This window comes from Poecilia mexicana, unplaced genomic scaffold, assembly GCF_051168715.1.
Source record: "Poecilia mexicana isolate PSO_F unplaced genomic scaffold, ASM5116871v1 scaffold_14, whole genome shotgun sequence".
NCBI lineage: Eukaryota > Metazoa > Chordata > Actinopteri > Cyprinodontiformes > Poeciliidae > Poecilia > Poecilia mexicana.
The window spans coordinates 27,625,535-27,650,395 of NW_028263383.1; the positions used below are offsets into that span (position 1 = coordinate 27,625,535).

The 24,861-nt window shown below is 38.0% G+C and overlaps 2 protein-coding genes across 5 annotated transcripts in view; one reads left to right on the top strand and one right to left on the bottom strand.

Annotated features, from left to right (window-relative positions):
* The first annotated feature begins 876 nt into the window (after positions 1 to 876).
* LOC106930069 (glycerophosphodiester phosphodiesterase 2-like) lies at positions 877 to 16,446 on the top strand. The gene is made up of 16 exons (XM_015007389.2): positions 877 to 1,209; positions 5,003 to 5,208; positions 6,620 to 6,723; positions 7,670 to 7,763; positions 8,440 to 8,499; positions 9,280 to 9,378; positions 9,453 to 9,546; positions 10,182 to 10,327; positions 11,124 to 11,206; positions 11,662 to 11,812; positions 12,664 to 12,888; positions 13,536 to 13,693; positions 13,768 to 13,915; positions 14,556 to 14,638; positions 14,734 to 14,813; positions 15,068 to 16,446. Exons 2-16 carry the CDS (start codon positions 5,032 to 5,034, stop codon positions 15,160 to 15,162), a joined length of 1,797 nt encoding a protein of 598 aa, XP_014862875.2. The 5' UTR covers positions 877 to 1,209; positions 5,003 to 5,031; the 3' UTR covers positions 15,163 to 16,446.
* Positions 16,447 to 19,504: 3,058 nt separating this feature from the next.
* LOC106930064 (unconventional myosin-VIIa-like) overlaps positions 19,505 to 24,861 on the bottom strand; it is a 28,428-nt gene continuing 23,071 nt past the window's right edge. For 3 of the 4 annotated variants that reach the window (XM_088012454.1, XM_088012453.1, XM_015007383.2), the window contains 11 exons: positions 24,307 to 24,460; positions 24,066 to 24,221; positions 23,882 to 23,987; positions 23,392 to 23,505; positions 22,742 to 22,820; positions 22,555 to 22,670; positions 21,028 to 21,213; positions 20,184 to 20,300; positions 20,012 to 20,095; positions 19,812 to 19,931; positions 19,505 to 19,659 (listed from right to left, as the gene is read on the bottom strand). In XM_088012454.1, coding sequence (XP_087868580.1) covers positions 19,567 to 19,659; positions 19,812 to 19,931; positions 20,012 to 20,095; positions 20,184 to 20,300; positions 21,028 to 21,213; positions 22,555 to 22,670; positions 22,742 to 22,820; positions 23,392 to 23,505; positions 23,882 to 23,987; positions 24,066 to 24,221; positions 24,307 to 24,460 — 1,325 coding nt within the window. In that variant the 3' untranslated portion in view covers positions 19,505 to 19,566. Of the gene's footprint in view, positions 19,660 to 19,811; positions 19,932 to 20,011; positions 20,096 to 20,183; positions 20,301 to 21,027; positions 21,214 to 22,554; positions 22,671 to 22,732; positions 22,821 to 23,391; positions 23,506 to 23,881; positions 23,988 to 24,065; positions 24,222 to 24,306; positions 24,461 to 24,861 lie in introns of all 4 variants that reach the window. The other variant, XM_088012452.1, reaches the window with a different exon arrangement.

Genomic DNA, 24,861 nt, shown 5'->3' on the forward strand with positions numbered 1-24,861 from the left:
GAAGTGAAGAGGAAAAGGAAATCCATATAAGGCTTGTAACATGTCTGAGTACCACCACATCTTTTCTTCCCTCCCTGAATGTGAACCAAGTCTGCCTGAGGACTTGGTTCAGAGCTCTGCTGTTGGATCAGATTGTTGGAGGCTTTGTTTTTCTATAGAACTTTTCTCCTTCGATTAGATTCTTTCTTCACTTTTCACTCACAAAACTTCACCTCTGGAAGTTCCTCATTGCGGTAAATATTTATGTTTCTGGTTTCTGATTAGATCCAGAATAGCTCCTGACAACTTTGGCTAAACATAAGGAACAAATTAATATTTTTATTTATAGATATGTCGAATGCAGGTTTACATTCTTCCATGGAATAGTTGCATTGCATTGCCTCAACAGAATAACAACAAAAGTACCAGTAATATTACTGCTATTAGCTTTGAAACAGTTTTTTCTTTTTCTTTTTCTTTCATTCGTTCTTTCCTTTCCTTTTTTTATGAATTACATCTCATTGAAAAAAGAAAACTAAAAGTAGAAATAAAATGGTTATTTTTAAAAAATGGCAGCAAATTTCTCAGATATTTATCAAAAATTAGAAGTTTACTTCTAATTTAAGTTTACTTCTGAAGGCACTTTACAAAAAAGTTTCAATTTCAGTTCAGTCACACATACATTCAAATTGATCCAAGTAATAAAACAGTGCATCAAGTTCAGTTCATTCTTCAAATTTGCTTACATTTTTTTCTAAGGAAGTCCAGCAGTCATGCAGCTTTCACTCCTCCTGGACAAGGAAAAACTATCCTTTAACAGGAAGAAATATCCAGCAGAACCAGAACCTGGCTCACTCAGATGTGATGATAAACTTATAAAACTTGTATTCTGATTATATTTTTGATTTTGGTGTGCCACCCCAGATGATCACTGGGCCCCCTTTAGATCTGGAGACGCCCCTGGTGTTCAGTTTGTACCGTCATTTATAAGCCAGCAAAAATGACGCCGGGTTTATTTTTGTACTTTTCATTTTCTGATTTTTACTTAAATTTAAAGGGAACCTGATGTTTCCTCCCCTTTTAAAGTCTTAAGTCTTTCACTTCCGGTTGTTGCATCGGTAACTCTCGCTCGCTTGACTCCTCCTGATCAGCCGATCTGCTCCGAGCGACAGCCGGAGAAGGAGCTCTGCACTGCGGGTTCGTCTCTGCCGGCTCACCGAGAGCCTGGAGGTAGGAAGACCGGCCTGAAACAGAAGCGATAAATATGAAAAAAGATGGGAAAAGATGCTGGTGTCGATGTTGTTACGGGTTATTCGCCTCTGAGCGGATCTCTCAGAGCTCAGCGGCTCCATTCTTTGTTTATAGAGACAGTTATGAAGGTAGCCGATGAGACGTGCTGTTTGACGCAATAAATAAGCTTTAAAATTGGTAAAAGGCCTCAAAAAGCTCCAAAAAAACGCGGAGTTATTTAAAAAGTTTGGTGTTTATATGAGTGAAGGATTTACTAACACAGAGGCTGACTGTTATTTCGACTGGTAAACACAACATGGGATGGATTATTTAATCTAAAGGTCCCAGATTATTCATTTGACCGTCATGTTTCAACCTACAGCTGCACTGTTCAGAAACAGTCAGCTCTGCTGTTTCATTTTATTCCAGGAATCATGATGCATTCAGTCCTGGAAGGAGGGAATGCAGCTGGAAAGCAGATATTTCTGTCAAAGTATCCACACGTGCCTTAATAATTCAAAATACTATCAAAAAGTTATTTTGCGTTATTAATATGGACCAGGGGAAACTTGAATAGATTGTGACATATTCCAATGAAAGTGATGCATTCCAATATCTTTGTGTTGATTTTTGATGTTTTACAGCAAATAAAAACCCAAAATTCAGCGTCCCTGAAAACTACAGGAGATATTTAATTCAAAAAAATATTTAAAAATATTTTAAAAATGGCCGATAAAGATATGGAGAAGACTCCTGACCTTCAACAGCAAACTATCAATGATAATCAACAAGGAAGGTGAAGTATTACTAAAGATGCTGGCTGTTGAGACCACTCTGTCCATAGCATATTAATAGAAAGTTTAGTGGAAGGAAAACGTGCACAAAGAATGCCTCGTAAGGATTGTGAGGGTAAGGGGCGTTCACGAGTTTTAGGGAACTCCACGGTCACCACGCATGGACAAATGCCCACAGTGCAATAAACACCAGTCTTAAAACAAGTTTAAAAAAAAAAACTAACTATAGAAATAAAAAAAAAATCAGCCAATGGAGCTGGTACTTTTAATTAAAAGTCTAGAATTAATGATATCAACAAGCTCCTACATCTTGCTGATAAGTTACTTTTAAGTTAGCCTAGTCTTATTTTAAGTGATGCTGAGGTATTCACACTAGAATCTAGACAAAATGCATTGTAAAATGTGGTGTTTTTGCAGTGCAGGACTATGGTCTCTATTTTTGACATTTATTATGTTAATCTGTTCCTGTCAGGGGTGGAATGTGACAAATTTATAAAAATAAAAACTACACAGGACTCTGATCGTTCTGCTCAGATCAGGCCAACAGGGAGGAGATGAACTCAGCATATCTGAGCACACAAAGTTCCACAATTGCAACAAATCTCGTCCACTAACAAGATATCTTGTCATATTTACATATCTGACTGTTTTAATCTGGTGAACTCCCGTTTGGCCGACGAGAGCTCTTGGCTCGTTTCAAGCTGGAGTCCTATTAACGTTTCCAGGAATTGTCTACAGCTGGAATGTTGACCGTTTACAGCACTGTTATTTCCAAATTTTGAATTCTTCCCTGACTTTTCATGTCAGGATGAGTTGAAATGTTTCACTCTTTTTTCTTTAGCTACCTGGAGTAAGGAGAAGAATACCTGGATTGTTGCAAACTGTTCTGAGAGCCATCAGACCCATTAATGAAGAAGACACAAATGTTACTTTAGGCAGTCAAAGTAACTGAGCTTTCACAACGCCTCAGCAGCACTAGTGTGCCAAAACCCCCCCCCAAAAAACCCCACATAATTCTGATTTTCATTCACTGCGATTCAGAATCGCTTTAAAATATCCCAAAATTGATTTTAAAACTAAACGATACAGCAAATCCGCCACATTAAGTATGGCGGACACCGACATATCACAGCAACGGGCCAACCCTCTCAATGAGGCGTTCATGGGTCCATGTCTATGGAGGAAACTAGAGTCAGAGATGACTCAACTGGTCTGTCTTCCTGAAGACGTTTGGACACAATTAGCTCTTTACTGAATTCCCAGGAAGACCGAGTTTGACATGACGCTCATCGCGCGAGAGCAAAGTTCACAAAATGAAGATTGAGCAATACGGGAACAGCGCAAATGGGCAGGGCTAAGGTCACTCATACCTGTGATTGGTCAGAAGTTTGTTGCCATGTTTTATGCAGAAATGTGTTCGGACAGGGTTGTTGATATAGCACTTTGTATTGCCTTGATGCTTAAAATGTGCTATATAAATAAAACCTTTACCTTTTAATTACCTTCAGTTCAACTAGTCCTATTCCGCTGACATTTTTTTTTATCTGTAGACAACTTGAATCCAACTCAGTGAGGAATTATCTACATTTTTTTTAAACGATTATCCACTAAATAACTAGAATAATAATGAGGCTGTCAAATGGCTAAAATCCTCGGGATGGAAATTGCAGCTCGTTTTGAGGATGCATGGATTAATATGTAAAACTTATTAAATGTGAAATAAGACACTTTATTGTTTCTATTTGTCATTCTTCCTTGTAACTGTTATAGACCGGGAAGAGCCTTTATGTACCCATAGTTTAAAGCAGAAATCATTGTAAGTAATTGTTTTGAATCCAATAGTAAAAGATAGTAAAAGATTCCCACCACTGATCTCCTTTGTGCAAAAGGAGCCCGAACCAACATTTTAGGCCAAATATCTGTAATAAAAATCCTTTTTAATTGGCCTGATGAAATATTTTCAGAGACATTGAATTTTGGGCTTTAATTTGCAGTTAACCAGAAAAACTGAAATGGACAGAATCAATCTGTGGACAGAGTGAATCACCTTTTTAGCGGCTAAAATGCATGAATGTTTCAGTAACTGGAGAGGAAGCCTGTGAGCCGACCCAGCAGATGAGTTACAGCGACTTTGTCCTGCGCTCTGCTCCTGTTGTACAGTGAGAATAGGAGCTGGTGCAACTCTGCCTCCGGCTGTCTGCGGGAAGGTTTATCATATTATTGGATGTACAAAGGACAAAAAACAAAGATTGGATATTACAGGGATGAAGTTTCAGGTCTGGCTCTGCTGAGTTTGACCTGAAATCTGCTGGAAGGAAAAACTCAGGTTGGAGGTAGAATCTGACCAGCACCTATTGGGGGATTGAAAATGGATGATGCTGCAGTAAACAAAATAATGATAATCCTACATTTCTGAATGTGTAGTTGCTGTTCAGCTGTATCCATAATAAAGTTTATTTATGGATTTTGATGTGGTTCAGAGGAAGCTTCAGGCCTGGTGCGGCTTATTTGCATTAATGCTTTTGCAGTGCAAACGATGCTTATCTCCACATTGTTCCTGTTTGTGTTTCTGTCAGTCATGTGCTGTTTGTTTGGTCATGTGACTGTAATGCAGAAAACTCTGCCATGTGATTGTTTTTTTATGTCTGAACTGTTGTATTGCATTTTATGTGATTTTAACGTCATTGACGTGAGACGTGCGTCAAATATATCAGGTCTGTAATATCCTTACAGACAAAAGTTTTATGTTAAATGCAAAAGTTTTATATATATATATATATATTTTTTTTTTTTACAGTTTTGGCTTAATTACTACTCTGAATATGTTGTTTTTTCAGAAAACAGTTTTTTTAATCTGTATTCTCTAGTTATCACTGATTAACTGATTACTAAATTGGTTGTCGATTATTCCAATAATCAATTAATCTGTTTAATCATGGCCAGTCCCGCCTCACTGCAGAGCTGCAGAGGCGTTTCAAGGTGTGTTTTCTGCTTCTCAGGTGTGTGTCAGGAGGATGGTGGTTGACTCATGACGTATCCAGCGATGGCGTCCAAGTTCTCGCAGCGCCTGCTTGGCCTCCGTGCCAAACTGCTGCGGCGCTACGAACATGGGCCCTTCGTGCGGTGTCTGTCGGGTCTGTATGGCTGCCGCTGGAGACGCTACGAGAGGAGCAGAGGTCAGCCAGAAGATTGCTGCTGCAGCAAGGTCAGACACTGTGGGGCAGCTTAAATGCTGATTTCACTGGAGTCCAGAAATAGTGAATTTTGTGCAAGAATATGAACAGAACAGAACCATGGAAAAGTGTCTCAACTCTTTGTATTCTGCTTGCCTGCAGCCAGGCTGTTCTGTAATCTGCCTGAGGGGAAAATGTTGCCAAATAAGCTCAAATAACTCATGATCAGGATTATAGGAAAGCCTGGCTGCTTGGAATGATGACATATTAAATAAATTAAGGATGTTATGAAGGAAAAGGTGATGTAATTTCCTTCAGTGGTGATCAGATCAGACTTTTTCTACTTGGCTTACAAAATTGTTGCCAATGCATAAAAATGCTCGGCATGTTCTGAAGAAGATAGATTTAAACTACGGCTAGGAACTTGTTGTGTTAGTTTTGATTCATTGGTTACATAGATTTTAACATGCTAAAAATGTAACTATGTTGAGAACCGTTATTTGCATTTTGTTTTACATACAAAAAGTCAGAGTGGAACCTTAGTATTTTGTGTTTTTGGTACAGCCATAAATCTGAAAGCCACATCCGTAAACAAAGCGATGGACGACAAGGTTGATTCTCTTCGTACCTTGCAGGTTAATTTCTGCTTCAAAAAATGATCCTACAAACCGTGTTCAAATTCTCAGAGTTTTTAACAAAACAATTAAAAGGAAAAACAACTACAAAAAGAACTAGAGGTTTAAAGTTAGATATATAAAACTTAAATAAAATGTATTGGTATCAATATCAGTATTAGTATTGGCAATACTGGCCCTATACTTACTTCATAACGGACTGATACCAAAATATGCAGAATGCACATATGTAGTAAGAAATACTGCCACCTGCAGGTGGGAGTTTGTCACTTAAAACCAATGTTTTTGACTATTTTTGTGCCAAATTTTGCAATAAACTCACAGTTATGCATTGGTATGAAAAAATGCAGGGATCTGTGGATTTGTTGTGGAATTCCACAATTTTGGAATCGTAAAAAACAGGAGGAAATGCCTAACTAAGCAACAAAGCAAACCAGAAAAGCTAAAATAAAATAGTGAAAAAGTTCAATATTTTCCATTTTCCGATTCCAATTTGTGCTGCACATACTTATCAAAAAATAAAAGAAAAGAAAAACCAAACACAGACATTAAAGAATCATAATAAAAATAGAAATAACATAAGAGCATCAACTCAACTGATATTTTTGGATTAGTTGAGTATTTTCGAGAAGTGAAACTCTTATACATGGAGTTACATAATTCAAGCCTTCATTTCTTTTCATTCTGGTGACTACGGCTCGTAGAGCGTGAAAATATAAAATGAATCATCTGATAAGGTCAGAATATTGTTGTGTGATTTTGATGGAAGATTTTGCGTAAACATCCTGTTTGGTTGTGGCGTCCACAGCTGGAGGGAGCGTCGTTCGTCCTGCTGGTCGCAGCTTTCTGTCTGACGCTGCTCTTCCTCTACTTCTGGGGACAAGCAGAGAACGACTACAATGACTTTGACTGGTGGGTCAAACAGTTTGCTCTGTGTGCAGTAAGTCTACACAGCCTGGAGTCGTTTACTCATGAACCTGATGGAGGACAGGAGGGAGTATTTGTTTAGGAGCAGATTACTTCTGTTGCATCTCTTTGACACGCAGCTCATCTTCACGCTGTTATCATGCTTGTTTTAAATTATTCACTATACGAATTCCTGGGAAATTCTCTCTCGTTGCTTTAAAACTGAGCATGGACTTGTTTCTACAAGTCCTCTGGAAAAGTTTCCAGTTCTGCTTGTTGCAGGCCTAAACACAGCCAGATGTTCACTGATGGCTGCTGTGGTTAAACAGATTCAACCTTTCCTACACTTAAACTCATTTTCTAATTCTAAGTTCCTCTTTGTTGTTCTTCTCTTGTTGTAATTTCTCAGAATTTTGTGGGATACTTGAAACATTTAGTCTGTTTTCTGAGTTTTATGAATTGAATGTTATTTAACTAGTACTAATCCTCCCCCCATCCTGCTGCTGCCAATTAACCTTAATAGAAAGAAAGTTCAAAAACATTTTTCAGGGTTCAGTGATTCTTTTTCATTTCTTTCAGAAATAAGCTTAAAAGGTGATTTTTAAAGACTAACATTTATAAACTGATATAAATTTGGTCAAAATTTACTTTGTTTATTTTTGTTTTCTCTCTTTCTCCCCTTTTTTTTCTTTGTTTTCTTTTGGTTCTTTGTTTCTGTTTTTTATTTTTCTCTTTTTCCTTTTTTTTAACTTAGTTTCTTCTTCTTTGTTTCTATCTTTGTTTCTTTTTGTTTATTTCTGTCCTTTTGTGTGTTTCTCTGTTTCTTTCGACAATTTTGTCAATAAAACTAAAACAATTTTTTTCTGTCAATGCTTTATTTCATTAAATAAATCTAGTTTTCATTCCGACTGTATTAAATGCACCCTCTCTCTGCTCCTGTGCTGGTTTGAAGGTTTAACTTTGGTCATTTGGGGTTCTGGTTCCCCTGGTCTGTGGTTCTGCTGGTCATCTCTGCAGGGTTCTTCACCTACGTCACTGTGCTCATGGTGAGGCGCCGACACGCTGTGCATGTAGTTGTCACCTTTTTATCTAGATGTTTTAGCAGAGTGTAAATGATCCGTCTTTAAATAAGGTGATATTTACATGTGAATGCTGCAGCTTTTCTTTATTGTCCAGATGATGCTAATATTTCTTCTGAGTTAAAATATTCTGTTTTAAAGTGAAGGAAAATAGTAGATTTCAAACCTTAAGGCTTCAAACAAATTAGAAACTATTTTAAGTAAAATTATTATTTTTTTGCGAAAGATTTAAAAGCTAAATCGACTTAACAGTTAATTAAAATGACAACTTTCTAGTTTGTTAAAGACTGTTGTGTTTTCATAATGCAGCATAAACGCCATGTGACACCATTAAACTGGTGTCACAGATCATGTTATGAATTTTTCTGTAAATACTAATTGTTTTTATTTCCTATCAGAGGCAAAACAGTTTTTTAATATGCATTTCATAAAAAAATACAGAATAAGCCCCTCATTTTTCAGGATTTTGCAGCTTTTAGCTGCTAATTCAGGTTGATTAAACTCTGCGGAGCTGGAAGCCATTTTGAAGAAGTCCGGAAAACACGCAGCGCTTCCAGAAACGTAAAACTGAACAGCCTGCAGCGAGTGAAAAGCAGGAAGTGAGTAAAGTGTCTCAAGCTGTTTTTGTTCTTTCTTTCTGCAGCTTCTGGCGGTGTGTTTACTGTCTGAAGGCCAGAAGCTTCATTTACATTGGAGTCACAAGGTAACCTGAACTCTGCACCAGTTTGAGTTAATATCAGATTTAAAAAAAAATGCATTTTACATTACAATATATTTAATTCAACATAAGTCTGCATCAGAAGCCAGACTTTGCTTGCAAAGTGCATTAAATTCACAACTTTCCATCTTATATTAAAGTAGCAGTCAGCCAATCTGACTGAAGACTGTTGGTTTTTGACAGTTTCATGACTGTAATGACACTAACAGCTCAATTTGTGAACAGCTGAGATGATATTCTACAACGTGTCCTGATGACATCATCGGTTGTTAGCCAGCTCTGCTAATCCACCTCATTTGCTTTTGCTGCTCCTCTTTACATCTCTGCCTGGCCGTTTGGTTGGGAAGCCGGACAGAGACGCTGGAAGGTCAAAAGGTCCTGAAAACTGAAAAAGAGAAAATGATGATAACGTGACAACTTAATGAACGTCCTTGGATAAACTTAATTGGATTACTTGAAACAAATCAGCTCAATTTTTGTAAAAGTTGGATCACCTGTTTTTCTTTTGAGTTTAGATCAGTCATCAGGCTGAAAACTGTTAAGAACAAATAAGTTTGGAATGTTTCATTCATAAATTGATAAAAGTTTGAAGTGATTCTTTGTTCTAAAACCTAAAGTTAGATTTACAATCTTAAGTTTCCCTAAAACTGACTTCTTTCAAAGAGTCTCGTCAGTTTTTGCGCCTCAAGGCAAATTTAATTAATTCAGACCGTGAAGGCTGCTGACCTCTGACCTTTGACTCTCCTTCTTCCTGTTTGTATTCAGGTTGGGATCCTAATCAGCCTGATCTTCTCCGTCGCAGCCACCGCCGTCTTATCCGACCTGTGGGGAGAAGAATGGACGACTCTGCTGCTTTCCTTCCAGGTAACATCTTCCTCCTCCTCCTCTTCTTCCTCTTCCTCATCACCACTGATTGGTGTGTTTGATCACCTGAGCAGGTGACGGCGCCGTACCTGCACCTCGGCGGCGTTCTGCTGATGACATCACTGGCCTGGCCCGTCGCTCTGCACGTCTTCCGCATGAACAGCAGCGGTGAGGAGACGCTTCGGGTTAAAAACACTAAAAAAACTTGTGTTATTTTTAGTTCTAAATAGAAACATTTACTCTGGTGATCTGGCTTTACTGTCAGTTTCCTAAAGACTTTCTGATCTTCATCGTGATCTGCTCTCATCTGGAGTCAGGAAAGTTGATTCCAGATTATTCCAGATCTGGATTAAATATATAAAAGAACAACTAAATGAGAGTTTTCCAGACTGTATTCCTAATCCCACTGACCAAACATCCTTGTTTCCTTGTCTCCTTCCTTTCTTCTCTAATTCTTCCTTTCTTTCTGTCCTTCCTTTGTTATTACTTTCCTTCCATACTCTGCTGTAGAAAAATCTGCTATAATTATCACAAAATGTTTTTAATTTATTCTAAAATTAAAAATTTAGGAATGAAAATTCTGGAACTTTTTGCCCAGAAAACTTTTTTTTTGACACCTAAACTCACAGCTTCTCTCTCTGCACATTTACATGCAGAATATATGAAATGATCTGATATGACTACAACAATTATTGAAATGAATCTCTTCTTAATCTGTTTGTTGTTGTTTTTTTCCTAATCCGAGCAGTTAGATGGTGTGGTCAACTTTTGAAGCGTTTTAAAAGCTGACGTTTCTGTTGCAGTGAGGCGGGGGCTGATCGTGGGGGTTTACCTGTCCGTCCTGCTGACCCTCTACCTGGTTCCTCTGGGCTTGTACTCTCCCTGCATCAAACAGAAAGGAACGCTGGGCCCCGCGCCAGCGCTGATCGGTCACCGGGGGGCGCCGATGGTGAGCGGGCCGCCTATCAGAGCTGCTAAAAAGATTCAATGTAACTCTAGAAGATTAAATTAATCACGTGGTTTTTATGAATGAACCCTGATCTGAGAGTTTTTATTCATTAAATAAATGAAATCAATGGATCCCATCAGAAAGAATTAAAGTCTATAGAACTTCATATATCTAAAAAAAATCTGAATATGAACTCTGAATACTGAGTTCATTGACATGAAATGAACTCATGTCAATGAACTCATTGACATGAGTTCATTTCTATGTACTACTGAATACTTGGTCTGGGCTCCTTTTGCATGAATTAATGCATCAATGCAAAGTTTCCCTGCAGTTATCCCTGTTTCTGGTACACTTCTTTCCACTCAACTTTCTATGAATATGCCTGCATGCAGCTCTCGCAGCTTGTTTTTTAGTAACGACCTTTTGTGGCTTCAGTGTTTAGTCTTCCCCATGAGTGTGTAGCTCATAATTTGGCCAGAACATAACATTTATATGTTAAAAAGCTTATTTTATTTTTTTTTTCTAAAGATGATTATATATAATATAAAATTTTGGTTTTTTTCTGATTATCTGTAAGACATTAGAATGAACAGAAATTTTGTAAATGAGTGTCCAAAAATAAAATCTTTTAGTTTTTGAGTTGCACCTGAGAAGTTCCAGTCAAACTGCGACTCTGACCTTTCATATGTTTTTAAGTCTCTCGAGCTGAAGCCTCTGTTTGTACGCTGACTCATTTAAATATTTATCCTTCTGGATGCGAGGGTTCTGATTCTGCCTCTCCTCCGCTGTGCAGCTGGCTCCAGAAAATACACTGATGTCGTTCGAGAAGGCAGTGGAAGCCGGAAGTGACGGCCTGGAGACGGACGTTGCAATAAGGTCCGTTTGACGCTGATGAGCCAAACCTCAACGCTGTCAAAACCTGCTGTAACTGATTATTCTAACGATACAATATTCTAATATTATAAAGATTAATCAGTTATTCTGACGATTAATTAATTAATCAGGCAAAAATATTTGGCACATTCTGCAGATTTTTAATTTAACCACTGAAGCCTTTAGAAACACAAAGTATTAGAAACACATTAAATATGCCAACAATCAAATCTTAAATTTAAAAAAGGTATTTTTTATACAGTTTTGGCTTAATTACTGCTCTGAGTGTTGTTCTGTCAGTGAATTGCCTTTCCTTGAATCTGTATACTTCAGTTAAGACGATTAATCGATAACTAAATTAGTTGACGATTATTTTAACAATGGATTAATCACGATTAATGGACTGAACTTAATTGTTTCGGTTATTTAATGTAAAAGGCTTCTCTGTGTGGTTGCAGCTATGATGGCGTGCCCTTCCTGATGCACGACCACAACCTGCAGCGCACCACCAACATCCAGGAGGTTTTACCAAACCGGACCGGCGACTCTGCTGCCATGTTCACCTGGAGCGAGCTGGAGGGCCTGAACGCCGGCTCCTGGTTCCTCTCCGTGAGTTTCTGCCTTTGAAAATTTGTGAACCTCTATTTGGTGTTTCTAAGACTTGGAAGTGCTTGATTCTTGTATAAAAACTTTATTACAAAACTTAGTAACTTTGTAATAAAGTGCAATCCAGTATTTGGTTAAACACCTAAATTTGGAAAACGTCACAGTTTAAATCAGATAGTTTCATACACCTAATAAAAAGACACACAGTTTTTCTGTAGAACATAGAATACTATCACAATCAAATTATTAACAGTAACAAATGATATATAATAGTGAATTGAAACTGTCTTTTTTTGTTCAGTTGTATTGGTTTTACCCCCACAGTGTGGTGCTGAAAAGTGTGGTCCCTTAAAAAGTCTAAGCATTTTTAAGGGAAACCTTCCCTTAAAAATGCTTGAATTTTACTGTGGGAAAAACGGATAAAAGTGCATATAATCCATATAATAGGATTTTGTTGATTCAGACTCTGCCTCCTACTGGCCATCCACTGTAAATGCAGAGGAATACTTACATTTATAATAGATTTTTATTTCTTACATACTGGATTCCCCTCTACTGAATAAATGTACTTAGAATATTTGTTTTTTTTAACTGCAGCAGTGTAAAGACATGTTAGAAATTAAATATTCCTTTTTTTTAACGCTTTTTGGTCATTTTTACCTGGCGTGCCAATGAATTTGGAGGCAGCGTCAGAAGTTCAGCAGCTCTAGCTGGAACATGTGGATCATATTTTCCTCATGACTGAATCCAGAGCAACATGCAGTCTGCCAGCAAATGGAAAACGCATCGATCGGTGTGTTGTCACAGAAATAACTGGGCTTTGATTTCTTTTTTTTTCTCTTTGTACCTTAAAGCAAAATCCATTTGGAACAGCCGGTTCGCTGCGGCAGGAGGAGCGGCAGCGAGCGGGAAACCAGTCGGTCTGCAGCCTGCAGGACTTCCTGCAGCTGGCAGGTCAGGCTCAGAAACTGGTGATCTTTGACCTCTACCGCCCGCCCTACGGCCACCCGTACAGTAACAGCTGGATCCAGCGAACCCTGGATGTTCTCTACAACGTGTCGTCCATCCAGTCATCGCAGGTAAAACTCATTCAAGGCTATTTAATGTCTAAACTGCTTTAAATGTTTTCCTTATATCAGAATTAAAATGTATTTTCTGTAAAAATAAAACATTTGTATGCATACAAGGACAGGGCAGCTGGTATATTGTGATAAATTACAATATTAATAATTTAAAAGTAGCTTTTTTCATGTAGTTCAGTCCAAAAACTGAAGCTAGTATATTTTTTACAGTGATTTATTTCATGTTTATTAGATTAAAATTTAAGCCCAAAATTTAGTTTGTCAGGAAGTTAAAAGGAAGAATTTAAAAATTTGACAACCAGAGTTTTTTCTTCCACTCAACTTCCCATTAATTTGCTTGGATGCGGCCCATTGTAAACAACAACCAGCTTTCATCAGTGAACTCATACTGAAATGCAAGATAAGGCTGAATAGTCTAATTTAAACCAATTTAATGCTAAATATGTTCATATATAAAGTAGGGTTCAAACAATTCATTTAATTGTGATAAATCGCTATTAATCGATTACTGAACTCAACATCAACAAATTTAGTTACTGATTAATCGCTAACTTTTGTTTTTTCAGCTGCTGTTTTTGATGTAAAGTTGTTTCCCAGTGGATGAAGTCACTCTGGTCAGCAGGCACTAACGTCTGTAAGTTTAGGTTCTGTGGCTGCCGTCCGATCAGAGGTCCTGGGTCCACCAGTCGGATCCCGATCTCCAGCAGACGTCCGGGACTCGACTCCCTCTAGAGGAGCTGCAGCGTAACAACATCGTCAGACTCAACCTGCCCTACAGCTCCATGTCAGCTGAGCTCACCAGGTCTGTGTGTTTGTTACGGAGCAGCGAGGGCCCGCTGGGTTCTCTACCAACGCTGCTGCTGTTCTCACCTGCAGAGAGTATTCAGCGGTGAACATCAGCACCAACCTGTATGTGATCAGCCAGCCGTGGCTCTACTCTCTGGCCTGGTGCACTGGGGTCCACTCGGTCACCACCAACGCCCCCCAGCTGCTCCGGACCCTGAAGTCCCCGCTCCTCCTCATGGTGGGTCCGATGTTAATCAGAGATGTTCACTAAAAGGTCTGAAGTGCAAAAACGTAGTGCACTTTATTCTGAAGGTAATATTTATTGGTAAAAAATGGGACTAAAGCTCTTCAACATTTTACCAAAAGTGATTTTTAAAATGCAATATTTTTTATTTAGCCACTAAAACATACTAAAATAAAGTAACTACAAAGTTTCCCTCAGTGTATTAGTAGCCTTGTTTGTTTATTTTAAACAGGGATTTTATTCCCCAGTATCAGTGAGAGTGAAGTCGGATGAAGCTCGGTTTATAGGCGACACACTGAACTGGGTGAAAGCAGGTGTGAACCCGTTGCAGTGTCTCTGCACCTGCTGGTTGGCCTTCCAAGATATTATTTCCCTAATTGATGCATATCCAAATTAGTGTAACTTTTTTAACACAAAAACACGGTGGGCCGCTGGTGGTCTGCTCTACCTCCCCTACCAATGGACTTAGCAGGTTTTCCCTGTGAAGTCTCAATAAAAAAGAATGACTGGTTTTGAAAGTTAGGGCCTGACTTTTTACTTTTACAAATTATGAGTCACACAAGTTATTTTAATATTCTCCTGTGAAAAAAACAATTCAAACATTTAATTCAACACTTCTGCTTGTGTGTGTCAGAGTCCAGAAGAATACAACCTGATGTGGATTCTCACCGACGTCCTCTCCTTCATGTTGGTTGTCGTCATCTTCTACTTTCACAGGTGAACCAACACTTTTTTTTTACCTGTCTGCATCCTTATGAGACAGAAATTGAACAGGTATGCAGATAATTTATTTTTAATTTTTTCAACGGCAGATGGCGGGAACAAAAACTCGCTTTCTGCTCGGACCGAGAAGTGAAGCAGGATAACGGCAGCTGCAGGCAAAACAAACCAGGTGACCTAAAAGTACAACTCAGCTATCGGCATTGTGTATTATTATTAACTACTGTGTGCACAAATATTAGGTGAGTATTTTTGGATCAGTAACGAATACAAAGCTCCACTTGGAGTCAGAAATTTATCCCGGTTTTTTAGACACTTTCTTGCAGCAGTGCTTGTCTGCGTCTTTCAACAAGACCGTGATTTTTCTGCAGAGTAATGCTCCATCTCAAGTATTAATGATAATTTCTCTCTCTGATCATTTCATAGAGATGGGCGACATCTGGTCAGTCTCCAGCTCAAACTGTCAAACAGAGAAGATGCTCAACCTGGCAACCGTGATGGAGCCCTCTAGGCAGAGCTGATCTGGCAACCTCTGACACTGCCAGGTTTCTGTCATACTGCAACCAAATCACGTCAATGCCAGAAGACAACGCCAAACTTTCTACTCAAACATCAAATATTCTCAGGTTAAATTCCATTAGTGGTTTTTACTTTAAAGGGGCAGTATTATGTAAAAATCAACTTTTTTGAGCTTTCCATCATGTTATAATGTTATTCCCTCATCAAAATCATACATGGAGTGTTGCCTTGGTTATTTCCTGCATGCTTGAGAAATCGTCAATCTCCATGGAAACCATGCAGCTGTGCAAAATGCCTGGTTGAACCTAGCCCCGCCTTCGAGACGCAGCTCCTCCTTGGAGTTGCAGTTTTCAAGGTTTCAAGCTTCTGCTTCACAGAGCAGCCCTTCCCCACGACGCCCCCATTCTGTTCCTTCAGACTAGCCAGCAACAATTAGCAAACACCCAGTGGAACAGCGTATCTGCTGAGCTCATTATAGGAGCTACTTCTCAGTGAACCACTGGTAAAAATGTTGTTAAAGGGTTAATAGAGGAGCCATGTTGCGATGACTTCCTGAAGGCAGAGTTTCAGAAAAAGCAGTTTCTTAAAAAGGCAGAGGCTCAATTTCAAGGTGTTAAATTACAAAGTAAAATGTATTTTAAGTCATATTTGATATATATAGCATTTTTACAACAACTGAAGGTAACATAGTTACTTTGATTGCGCTATTAAATGGCACTATGTGCCTGGAAAACACGTAATACTGCCCCTTTAGTAATGATAAAGTTGCACCATAATAAACTGCCATTAGCTTTGCTTCACAATGTGACTGATAAGAAACTAGTCTGAGAAAACATCAATAAACAATTTATATCTGTAGCAGCCGGGCTTCCTGACTGGATTCATGTTCCTACCGATGGAAACAATAATGAAGCTGGTTTAGTTGCTTAAAGATAGATTTTTAATGAGAATGATTATTTTATGATAGATAGTGCTACAAATACCAACTTTTTTCACATGTGGAAGTTCCTTATTTGGATGGGAGGTTTCTGTTCCTCTACCATCAGTCTCAGCAGTGCTGCACCATCCTGTTTGTTGAGCCCAGTTCAAAGTTTTTTAGCATTTTGTGCCAAAACCTTGACAGAAGCAATCTGTATGAAGAAAATCCAAAATGTCTGGATAGTTGATCACATTGAAGCTCTGAAGTCTGATGTGTATGTTTTAGATTTTAAACAGCAGCATAAAGAACTATTTCTTTCTGTGTTGTAGGCATCAAAGTATTTTTTATTAAAGAACCCAAACAAGCAGAGTTTGGTCAACAGTCCTTTTCAAAACTGTTCTATCCAGAACCTTAAATTCTTGTGCTGAAGCCCAGTAATCTGTCCTGACTCCTCCTACCTAAACGTGCCGGTATAAATAGACCAGGTATGTAGCGGTGTGTTCTCCTTCAGTCTCCCAGCAACCAGCACAGCTTTTTGGAGGCCTGTATCCTTTTCTCCATCTGGGAGCTTAGTGTTTATTGGTGAATGTTGAGGCCTAAGCATCATCTCTGTGCGGTGAGTTCTGTCTCAAATTGCCACAGAGGTTCATGTATGGGTAAAACGGTCAGGGAAATAAAGTAGCCAACAGATACAAACATGCAGCAAACAGGTGTAAATGTGTACAAACAAAAACCCACAATCAACGAAACAAATGCAAATGAAACATGGCCTAAATATGAAAAGCTGCAGTTGCTCCACAAAGCTAGTGATGGACCGATCTGATATGTATCAAACCTGATATGGAAAAAAAATCTAGATCAGGGATTGGTGACAATGTATAAGGGCAGATCTATTCAGTCTAATTCTATGCTTTGTGCTCTGAGCGACGTCGTTAAATTTGACACACCTTTTCTTCCTTCCTGTAACTGTAGACACATAAGTATGTCTACGGTCTTCACTGAGGGTCTGGTTCCATGCGACTTCGTTTGTCGACTCCCCCTTGTGGCCAGCAGCGCTTCAGTCTTGTAAAGCGAGTTTTCAGACTTGCTATTTTTACTATAATCATGGCATTTCTCCTTGCTCCTATTTCCTGTGGCTGCAGTGTTTTTTATTTGCAGTGTTTTTCTGTTGCATTTGTTTTTTTGTGTGTCTGCGTGTCCTGGAGTTTGCATTGTTCATGAGTTTGCTGCGTGTTTGAACCTGCTATGTGACAAGAAGAATGTTGACATCACACCACAGCGTTCTGTTTCAATTAGTAATAATGGATGGAGCTGTTTATGGCTCAATTTTAAATTTATTCAGGATTTTTAAATTCAATATTGATTAAGAACCAGTTCCACTGGCAGATTATTTCACTTAGAACTAGACATTTTTCTCATTTTATAAGTCAAATGATCTGCTCAAGGACTAGGACTTTTTCATCAATATCAAGAAATTACTGACTTAAAATGAGCTCCTATATCTTTCTGAGAAGTTATCTGTAAGTTAATTTTATCTTAAAGTGCACTAAGATATTTTTACTAGAACATAGACAAAATACTTGAAAGTATTCTGTGTTTTTGCTGTTTTTCTAAATTATAATCTTCAATGATCTTTTTGATAAAAGTGAAGAAACCATATTTAAATGAGAAATGAATCCAACTTTCTTTGCAAAATGTAATTTATTTATGGCTACATAAAGTTATGTCACATATCTTGATAAAAGTACTTTGTACATGGATGATGTCCAGAAAAGTGAGACATGATGACTTCACACTCAAATTATTAAATTATTTGTATTTAAACATAAGATTAGAAACAGATTCCTGTGGTGTCCTTTAGGAACAGATGCTCTGAAAACCAACCTTATGAAACAAAGATGGCGTTTTAATTTAGTGGCACACCTGCAGAACAAATCACATTTCCTTTAATCTAAAACCACATATAAACTTTATCCAACAGAGAGGAAAGATGATCTAAACAAACAATTATGCTAAATACATAAAATGACTGGAAAAAGTCGTCTAATTTACATTTTTGTGGGAGATGAATATTTTTGTTTTTGATTTCATGACGCAGGTTTTCACTGTAGAACTAAATTTAAAACTGTATTAGTTAAAGGTGTAAAAATTCAACTTCAACACATATGTGAAGAAACTCACTGGGAGTTAATGTTTAGTCTAAAAAAGGAAAATAGTTGGTCTTGGGCTCCATCGTCCAGAATAAAATTAATTTTATTGCAGTAATGCGTAAATTAAAAATAAAATGCTTACCCTACTAGAGAGGTTAGAAATGGCCTCATGTGACATATGGCCTCATTGCTTCATTTCAATTTCAGGTTGCAGGATTAACATTAATTTAGACCTTTTTCATGTCACAATAACTGGTTTCAATGTATTTCAGTGGAAACTTGTGTGACAGACCAGTACAGAGCAGTGTTTAATTGTGAAGTTTAAGTAAAATTATGGTTTTCTAATGTCTTACAGGCTAAATCTAAAAATGTATGGGTCAATTCTATTGCTGAAATCCATTTTATTTGGTGGTTGTTCATGCTGCTAATTATATGCGACTGCAGTCAGACTTCTGTGTGAACTGTTTACAACCACAAAACGGCCTGAATGTACAGAAGAAGAACATAGATGTGACTCAGCAGTCGATCAGTTTACGGAAATAATAATACGGATCGATTTTAAATCTGTTGACCAATGGGAGCCGACTTCATCACAAGATCATGAAAAGACGAAGGAAGATAATAAAAAGAAAGCACAGCTAACAGCAATGGCCTTTTGTAGAGAACTGGCTACAACTTATGTGGAGAAGTCTGCTTGTACGTAAGAGTGGTGGGATTGTGATGTGATGCGATTCACTGACTAACTTCTTTCATAAATTTCAGAATTATATTTTCAGCCATTGTTTACATCCAGATTTACTGTGTCTGGCCTCTTCTGCTGCAGAATTATGACTCATGTTTCACATCAGTGACGCAAACGTTGAATAAAAAGCGAAATGATCGTTCAGACTGCAGACACTTTGAAAACTATCATTTAGTCGAAATTGGGAATTCAGACTGCAGAGAAAAGGTTGGATCCTGCAACTTTAGGATGCACCTCTGCTTCTACACCTCTAAATGAAAAGTCTGAAATACCTCTTGCTTACATCCATTGATTGAGCTGTTTGGATCAGGGCTGCATTAAAAGCTGCAGCATAAGCATTTCCACATCATCCCTCTTTATTGGTCTGTCACATTAAGTCCTGCAGACAAAGACACTCAGCTTTGTAGTTGTAACATGACAAAGTGTGTTGATTTTCCTGGGGTGTTAATATTTTTTGCAAGGCTGTTAATCCAGAAACAGCTGAAACAGTTCAACACAGAAAAGTCCTGAAAGAGTAATTTTAAAGGCAAAAGGTGAGTTTTTAAGACAGGACAGAAAAATGAAAGGTAGGTTTTAGTTCAGGAGTGTGGCCTGATCACTTGCTGTTTCCTCTGGACGTTCGCTGCTTGGTCATCGTTGTCAACATCTGGCTGATGTAAGAGGTCAAAAGGTCATCCATCTTGTATCCCTGGAGTAGTTGGAGAGACAACAGGTAATTAGCTGCAGGACTAGCGGACAACACCTGAGAATCACCTGCAGGGCGTCTGTCTGCATGTCTTTCTGTCATGTTTCTATGTCGACGGTCAGAACTGTCCTTACTAAGTGAATTCAGACGCTCACCAGAGACGTTTCGCAGAGCAGCTTGCTGCCTCGCACCAGGTTCCCGATGGTGATGTGGAAGTACGTGTTGCCGCTGCTCCAGTTGGAGATCTTGGTGAAGGGATGAGTGGTCAGGATGTCCTGCAGGATGAGGGATTAGCACAGATTAACATGACATCTTCATAAAGTTGTAAAGATAAAACCGTGAGATCAATCCTCACCTTAGCCTTCGGATCAATCAGACTGACTCCGTGTTTATTGATGGCAATCAGGAGAGTTTCTGGGTAATTTGGATCTGTTGTTTGCTGCAGAAAATCAAAAACATTACATGTAGCAAGGATCAAAATATATTACTTTTGGTCTTGTTTACAACTACTTTTCTGGCATCTTCACCTTGACTTCAAAGAAGGCGGAGCCAAATGTCGGCCATTTGTAAATGACCTTCAGGAAAGAGAGTTTGGCGTCTTCGGGTGTTTTTCCCGACTGTTTGTTAAAGAGCGTCATGATGCACTGAGGAGAGAAGAAAATCTAAAACGTGAGTCACATAAACTCATCATTCACTAGGAAAGATGCTAGAAATCCATTAGTTTGTGGATCTCTGCTTTCAACTGACTAAAAAAGAAAAGAAAAATCAATTCTTTCAGCTAAGACTTATTATCAAAGACAACCTGCGTAAATATAAAATTAAGTTTTAAAAAGTGAATAAAAGCATTCTAAACCAACTTGGACATAACAAAAATAGTACCTAATCTGGTTCTGCTTCCCAGAAGAAATTAATAAGTTTTTTTAGATTACTGTGGAGGAATTTTGGCCAGAATTATTTTATTTAATTCACATTGGAAGATTTTACAGCATTCCAGTCAGATTTTAGTCCAGACTTTGACTAGGCCACTCCAAAACCTGTTGTTTTTGAAGGCATCCGACGGTGAGTTAGCTCTGGATTTTATTCGGCTTCATTACTGAAGATAGCTTGAAATGTTATTTTCTTATGTGAACTTGTTGATTGGACTCTTCCCTTGAAAGAAACGATTTCAAAACAACTTTTTTTGTTATTGCAGGTTAACTTTGTTTGATGATCTGGAACATTTAGAGCTTGTTAAAAAATACACAGAAAATAAATCCAGGTCTCAGAAAAAGGCATCTGAATCACATTAACGAAACCAGATTTTATTTCTTTTTCGTTCTTTGTGCTGCTGAAAGTAAACCTGGTCTCACTCGGTTCTGCTGCTCTGCTCACCTTCTTCCAGTCGTCTGGGGACAGATGTCGGATCTGGTCCTGAGGGACGAGGTCCTTCAGAATCTTGGGAATATTCTGGAAATGGGATTTGTCCTCTTCAAACTTCACCCTGTATATCAGAGCCGCCAGCTGGTGCACCTCCTCCCTCGAACACTTGTGGTAACCGCGGAGATACTTGGGCAGCTCCTGCACAGAAAAGCATTTTTTTTCTTTAAGTACAAGCAGGGAAACAAAACTGAAGGCTGCTTATGGTCATCAGTTATTTTACCATTAAACATTCAAGCACAAATCTAAATTTTAAATCGTTAGTTTAATAATAAATCTGAAAACTGGGTCCCTTTCTTTTAATGAGGCAAATCAGCAAATATTTTTTTATGTTTTGGATTTCTGAAGCAAGAAGAATATTATCATGAAAAAGTTAAAAATCCATCACTCATTTCAGAAAGTGAATCTTATATAGTGTTATAGATTCACCACACAGAGTAAAATACATAAAGCTTTTATTTCTTGTATTTTTTTTTACTACAGCTCACAAGGAATGAAAACCCAAAATTCAGTGTATAAGAAAATTACAACATTGTGTAATATTTAGGGGAGCAACTAACAATTTTCTTAGTAATCAAATATTCTGATATCAAGTAGTCAGATAAAAATGTGGCACATTCTGCAGATTTTTTGTCTTTTACAATATTAAAAATACATTGAAGTGCAAATAAGAGTAATTCATTTTAAAATAAGGAAATAAAGATTGTCTTGTTTCAAATTGAACAACGTAGCACTCCTTTAGTGTACGTCTGATCATTGCTGAAGAGTCTGGTTGCTCAGAGTGCTGTATCCAAACATATTCATAGAAAGTTGAGTGGAAAGAAAAAGTGCGCCAGCAACAAAGGCAACCGCAGCCTTGAGGAGATTTATTTCAGACATGAGAAAAATGACAGAAACAAGCATAAAGAAATGAATGAATAAATAAAACAAATTAAAAATGCGAATAGTCCAAAAACAAAAAGAGTAATGTCAACATAACATGTCCAAGAGGAAGAAGCATTTGCTCGGATGAATCTGAAACATGGGCTACAAATGTTGCCTTCATTGTGTTAAAGGCTCTACTGAACCAGTAATTCATGCAAAAGGAACCCAACCAAGAACTGAGTGCATAGAAAATAATATAATTCTGAGAAACCTGACATTTCTGCTTAAAATATCCTTTTTTATTGATCTTATGTAATATTTAATTTATCTTAGGTTCTCACTATAAGTCATAATTTTCAGAGTTACAAGAAATAAAGACTTAAAATATTTTACTATAATATTTGAGCTTTAATTTCTGAAATGAGAGCTAATAATGACATTTTTCACAATATTCTACTTTATATGAGTTAAAAACTGAACACAAATTAAATATGAAATCCTCCAGGGATAGAAATAGAATCCATATTTTTACATCTTAGCCTCACGTTTTCTGAAGAACTGTGTTGAGTAGACACATTAATTATGTTTAATGTCCTGTTGAAACGTTTCTGAAAGCACCTGATAGTAATGGAAGATGGAGTCGGCCATGGAGTCTTTTCCTGGCACCGTGTTGGTCCACAGCTTCTTCATGAAGAACACCTGATAGGTCAGTGAAGGCACCGTGCCTGTAGAGCCTGCCAGAAGAGTCAGAGATGCTCAAACAGTCTGAGCTTCAGAGACGAGAGCAGCTGTCCACCTCCATTACCATGTCTCGCTTTCTTGATCCAGTCAGTCAGATGCCTCACAAAGTCAAAGAAAAAGTCGCCGTCTGGCACACTGATGACCTGAAAACAAAAGAAAATGAGAGATTCACAAGAGTTGAGGTAAATTTTTTTTACAAAGAAGCAAAAGATACATATTTAATATTTAAAGAGAAAAGGACTGAAGGAACTGGAAAGGCTTCAGATTTTCTTAAATGTAAATCTCACTCACTACGCCGCTGATATTTAGTCCACATCTAACAGCTAAATGTTGATATTTTATTTTATTTTATTAGGACACAAACTGTAGGACCAGACTAAGAAATAAAAAATGTTATTATGAGAATAAAGTCAATATTCTGAGAAAAAAGAATCATACAAAAATAAAGCCGCAATATTACGATAATAAAAGTCTAATAATTTGAGAATAAAGTTGTAATAACGAAATGGTCAACATTATGAGAAAAATCATAATACCAGAAAAAATTTCTTAGTTATACAATAATGTCACAAGAAGTTGTAATTATACGAGGAAAAAAAGAAGCTTGTTTCTAGTAATTTTCCAACTATCTTCTGGTAATATTTATTCTACTAAGATTATGACAATATTCTCATGATTAAAAAACAAATCTCTACTTTGTTGCAGTCTCCTCACCTTGTCTGTGATCTTTACAAAGAGACTGAAGCCCTCGGAGGATTTGAGCATCAGTCGACCGGAGATGTTGTGGCAGAAATCTTTAGCCTTCGTGCTCGACTCCACTTCAAACACCTGAGATCACAAGAAAACCAAAGAAAACGTTTGTTTACCAAAAATGATCAAGAATTTGCCATTTGGTTCCAAGTGTGCAGAGTTTACAGACAAGCAGTGCAAATATAGAAATAGTAGAGGAAGTTAAGGAACAACATGTAGATAGATCTGCAGCCAAGTTTTCTTTTCTCTTCAATTTAAGAAAGAAGAACAAGTGTTTTATTTTGTAAAACACTTATTTTACATTTTATCAAAGCAAAACTGAGAATTTTCTGCAATTTTTTGAAAAGTTTTACAATAATTTTTTAATAAAGCAAATCCTGAACAAAGTTTAGATCTTTCAGTTCAGACGGTTCCAGTTTTCCAACAAATGTTTTGAACCCGTGTCGCCTCTGACCTCATCTGAGTCATCAGGGAAGTAAACCTTGTGGAAAATCTGCGTGGTCTTGTGCTGGATGGCCTCCACCTCCACCAGGTGAGGAGGGTACTTCCTGGATCCATTTCTGCACAAATCAGGAGGAAGAGGAGAGATGAAGCAAGAGGAAAAACAAGGATGGGGTGGAAGAGCAGCCATGTGGTACCGCAGGGCTTTCTGCAGCCGCTGCATGCAGTCCGGCGCCAGCGGGAAGTGCTTCTTGGCCTGGAGGAACTTCTGGACGTGGGGCAGCAGGATGTTACTGGGAGGAAACAAACCAGTGCAGAGCCACAGCAGCTCCCAGCCCTTCTCCTCACTGAACCTTCACAGAGAAACAACAGCATCAGCTGACAGGGCAGACTGAGAGAAATAAATGTATCGCTGGCCTTCAGTTGAGATTTACTAACTTGATGTGATTGTCTGTGAGCTGTTTGAGGATCTGGCAGTAGATTTCATCCTTCAGCGGCTCCGCCTTCAGCGCTCCTTCAAAAATCTGATCGGTGAGCTCGTTGACGGACCGCGCCCGTTTGGACGGGTAGTCACCCATGTATTTCATCACAGGTATGGAGACGGTCAGGGAAAAAAACCACACAGGTGCAGAGACGACACACCGAATCCGAAACACTCAACACACCTGATAAAATGCTGATTTTTAATTAGCTGTAATAAATCCACATTTAATGTGAGATATGCTGCAAAACTCAACTGTTAGAGAAACAAAAATAATATTAAAACAAGTTTCTATATCTTGCTGAAAAGTTACTTATGAGTTAGTTTTGTCTTATTTTAAGTGTACCAAGATGTTTGGACTAGACCAGAAATACCTGGGAAGACTTTGCGTTTTTGCAGTGAATTTCCTTCAGTCTTTTCTTACTCTACGAACCTTGAAGTAGTTTAAAAATAATTGTTCTAATTAATTTCTGTTGTATTGAAGTGCGATGTGATTAACGTGAGAAGCGAAG

Bases quoted from the DNA above. Each gene is read 5' to 3' on its own strand.
- LOC106930069 (XM_015007389.2), top strand. From the start codon at position 5,032: ATGACGTATCCAGCGATGGCGTCCAAGTTCTCGCAGCGCCTGCTTGGC. The intron at 13,916-14,555 runs GTGGGTCCGATG...TGTGTGTGTCAG, and splicing joins AGTCCCCGCTCCTCCTCATG to AGTCCAGAAGAATACAACCT. The intron at 14,639-14,733 runs GTGAACCAACAC...TTTCAACGGCAG, and splicing joins GTCATCTTCTACTTTCACAG to ATGGCGGGAACAAAAACTCG.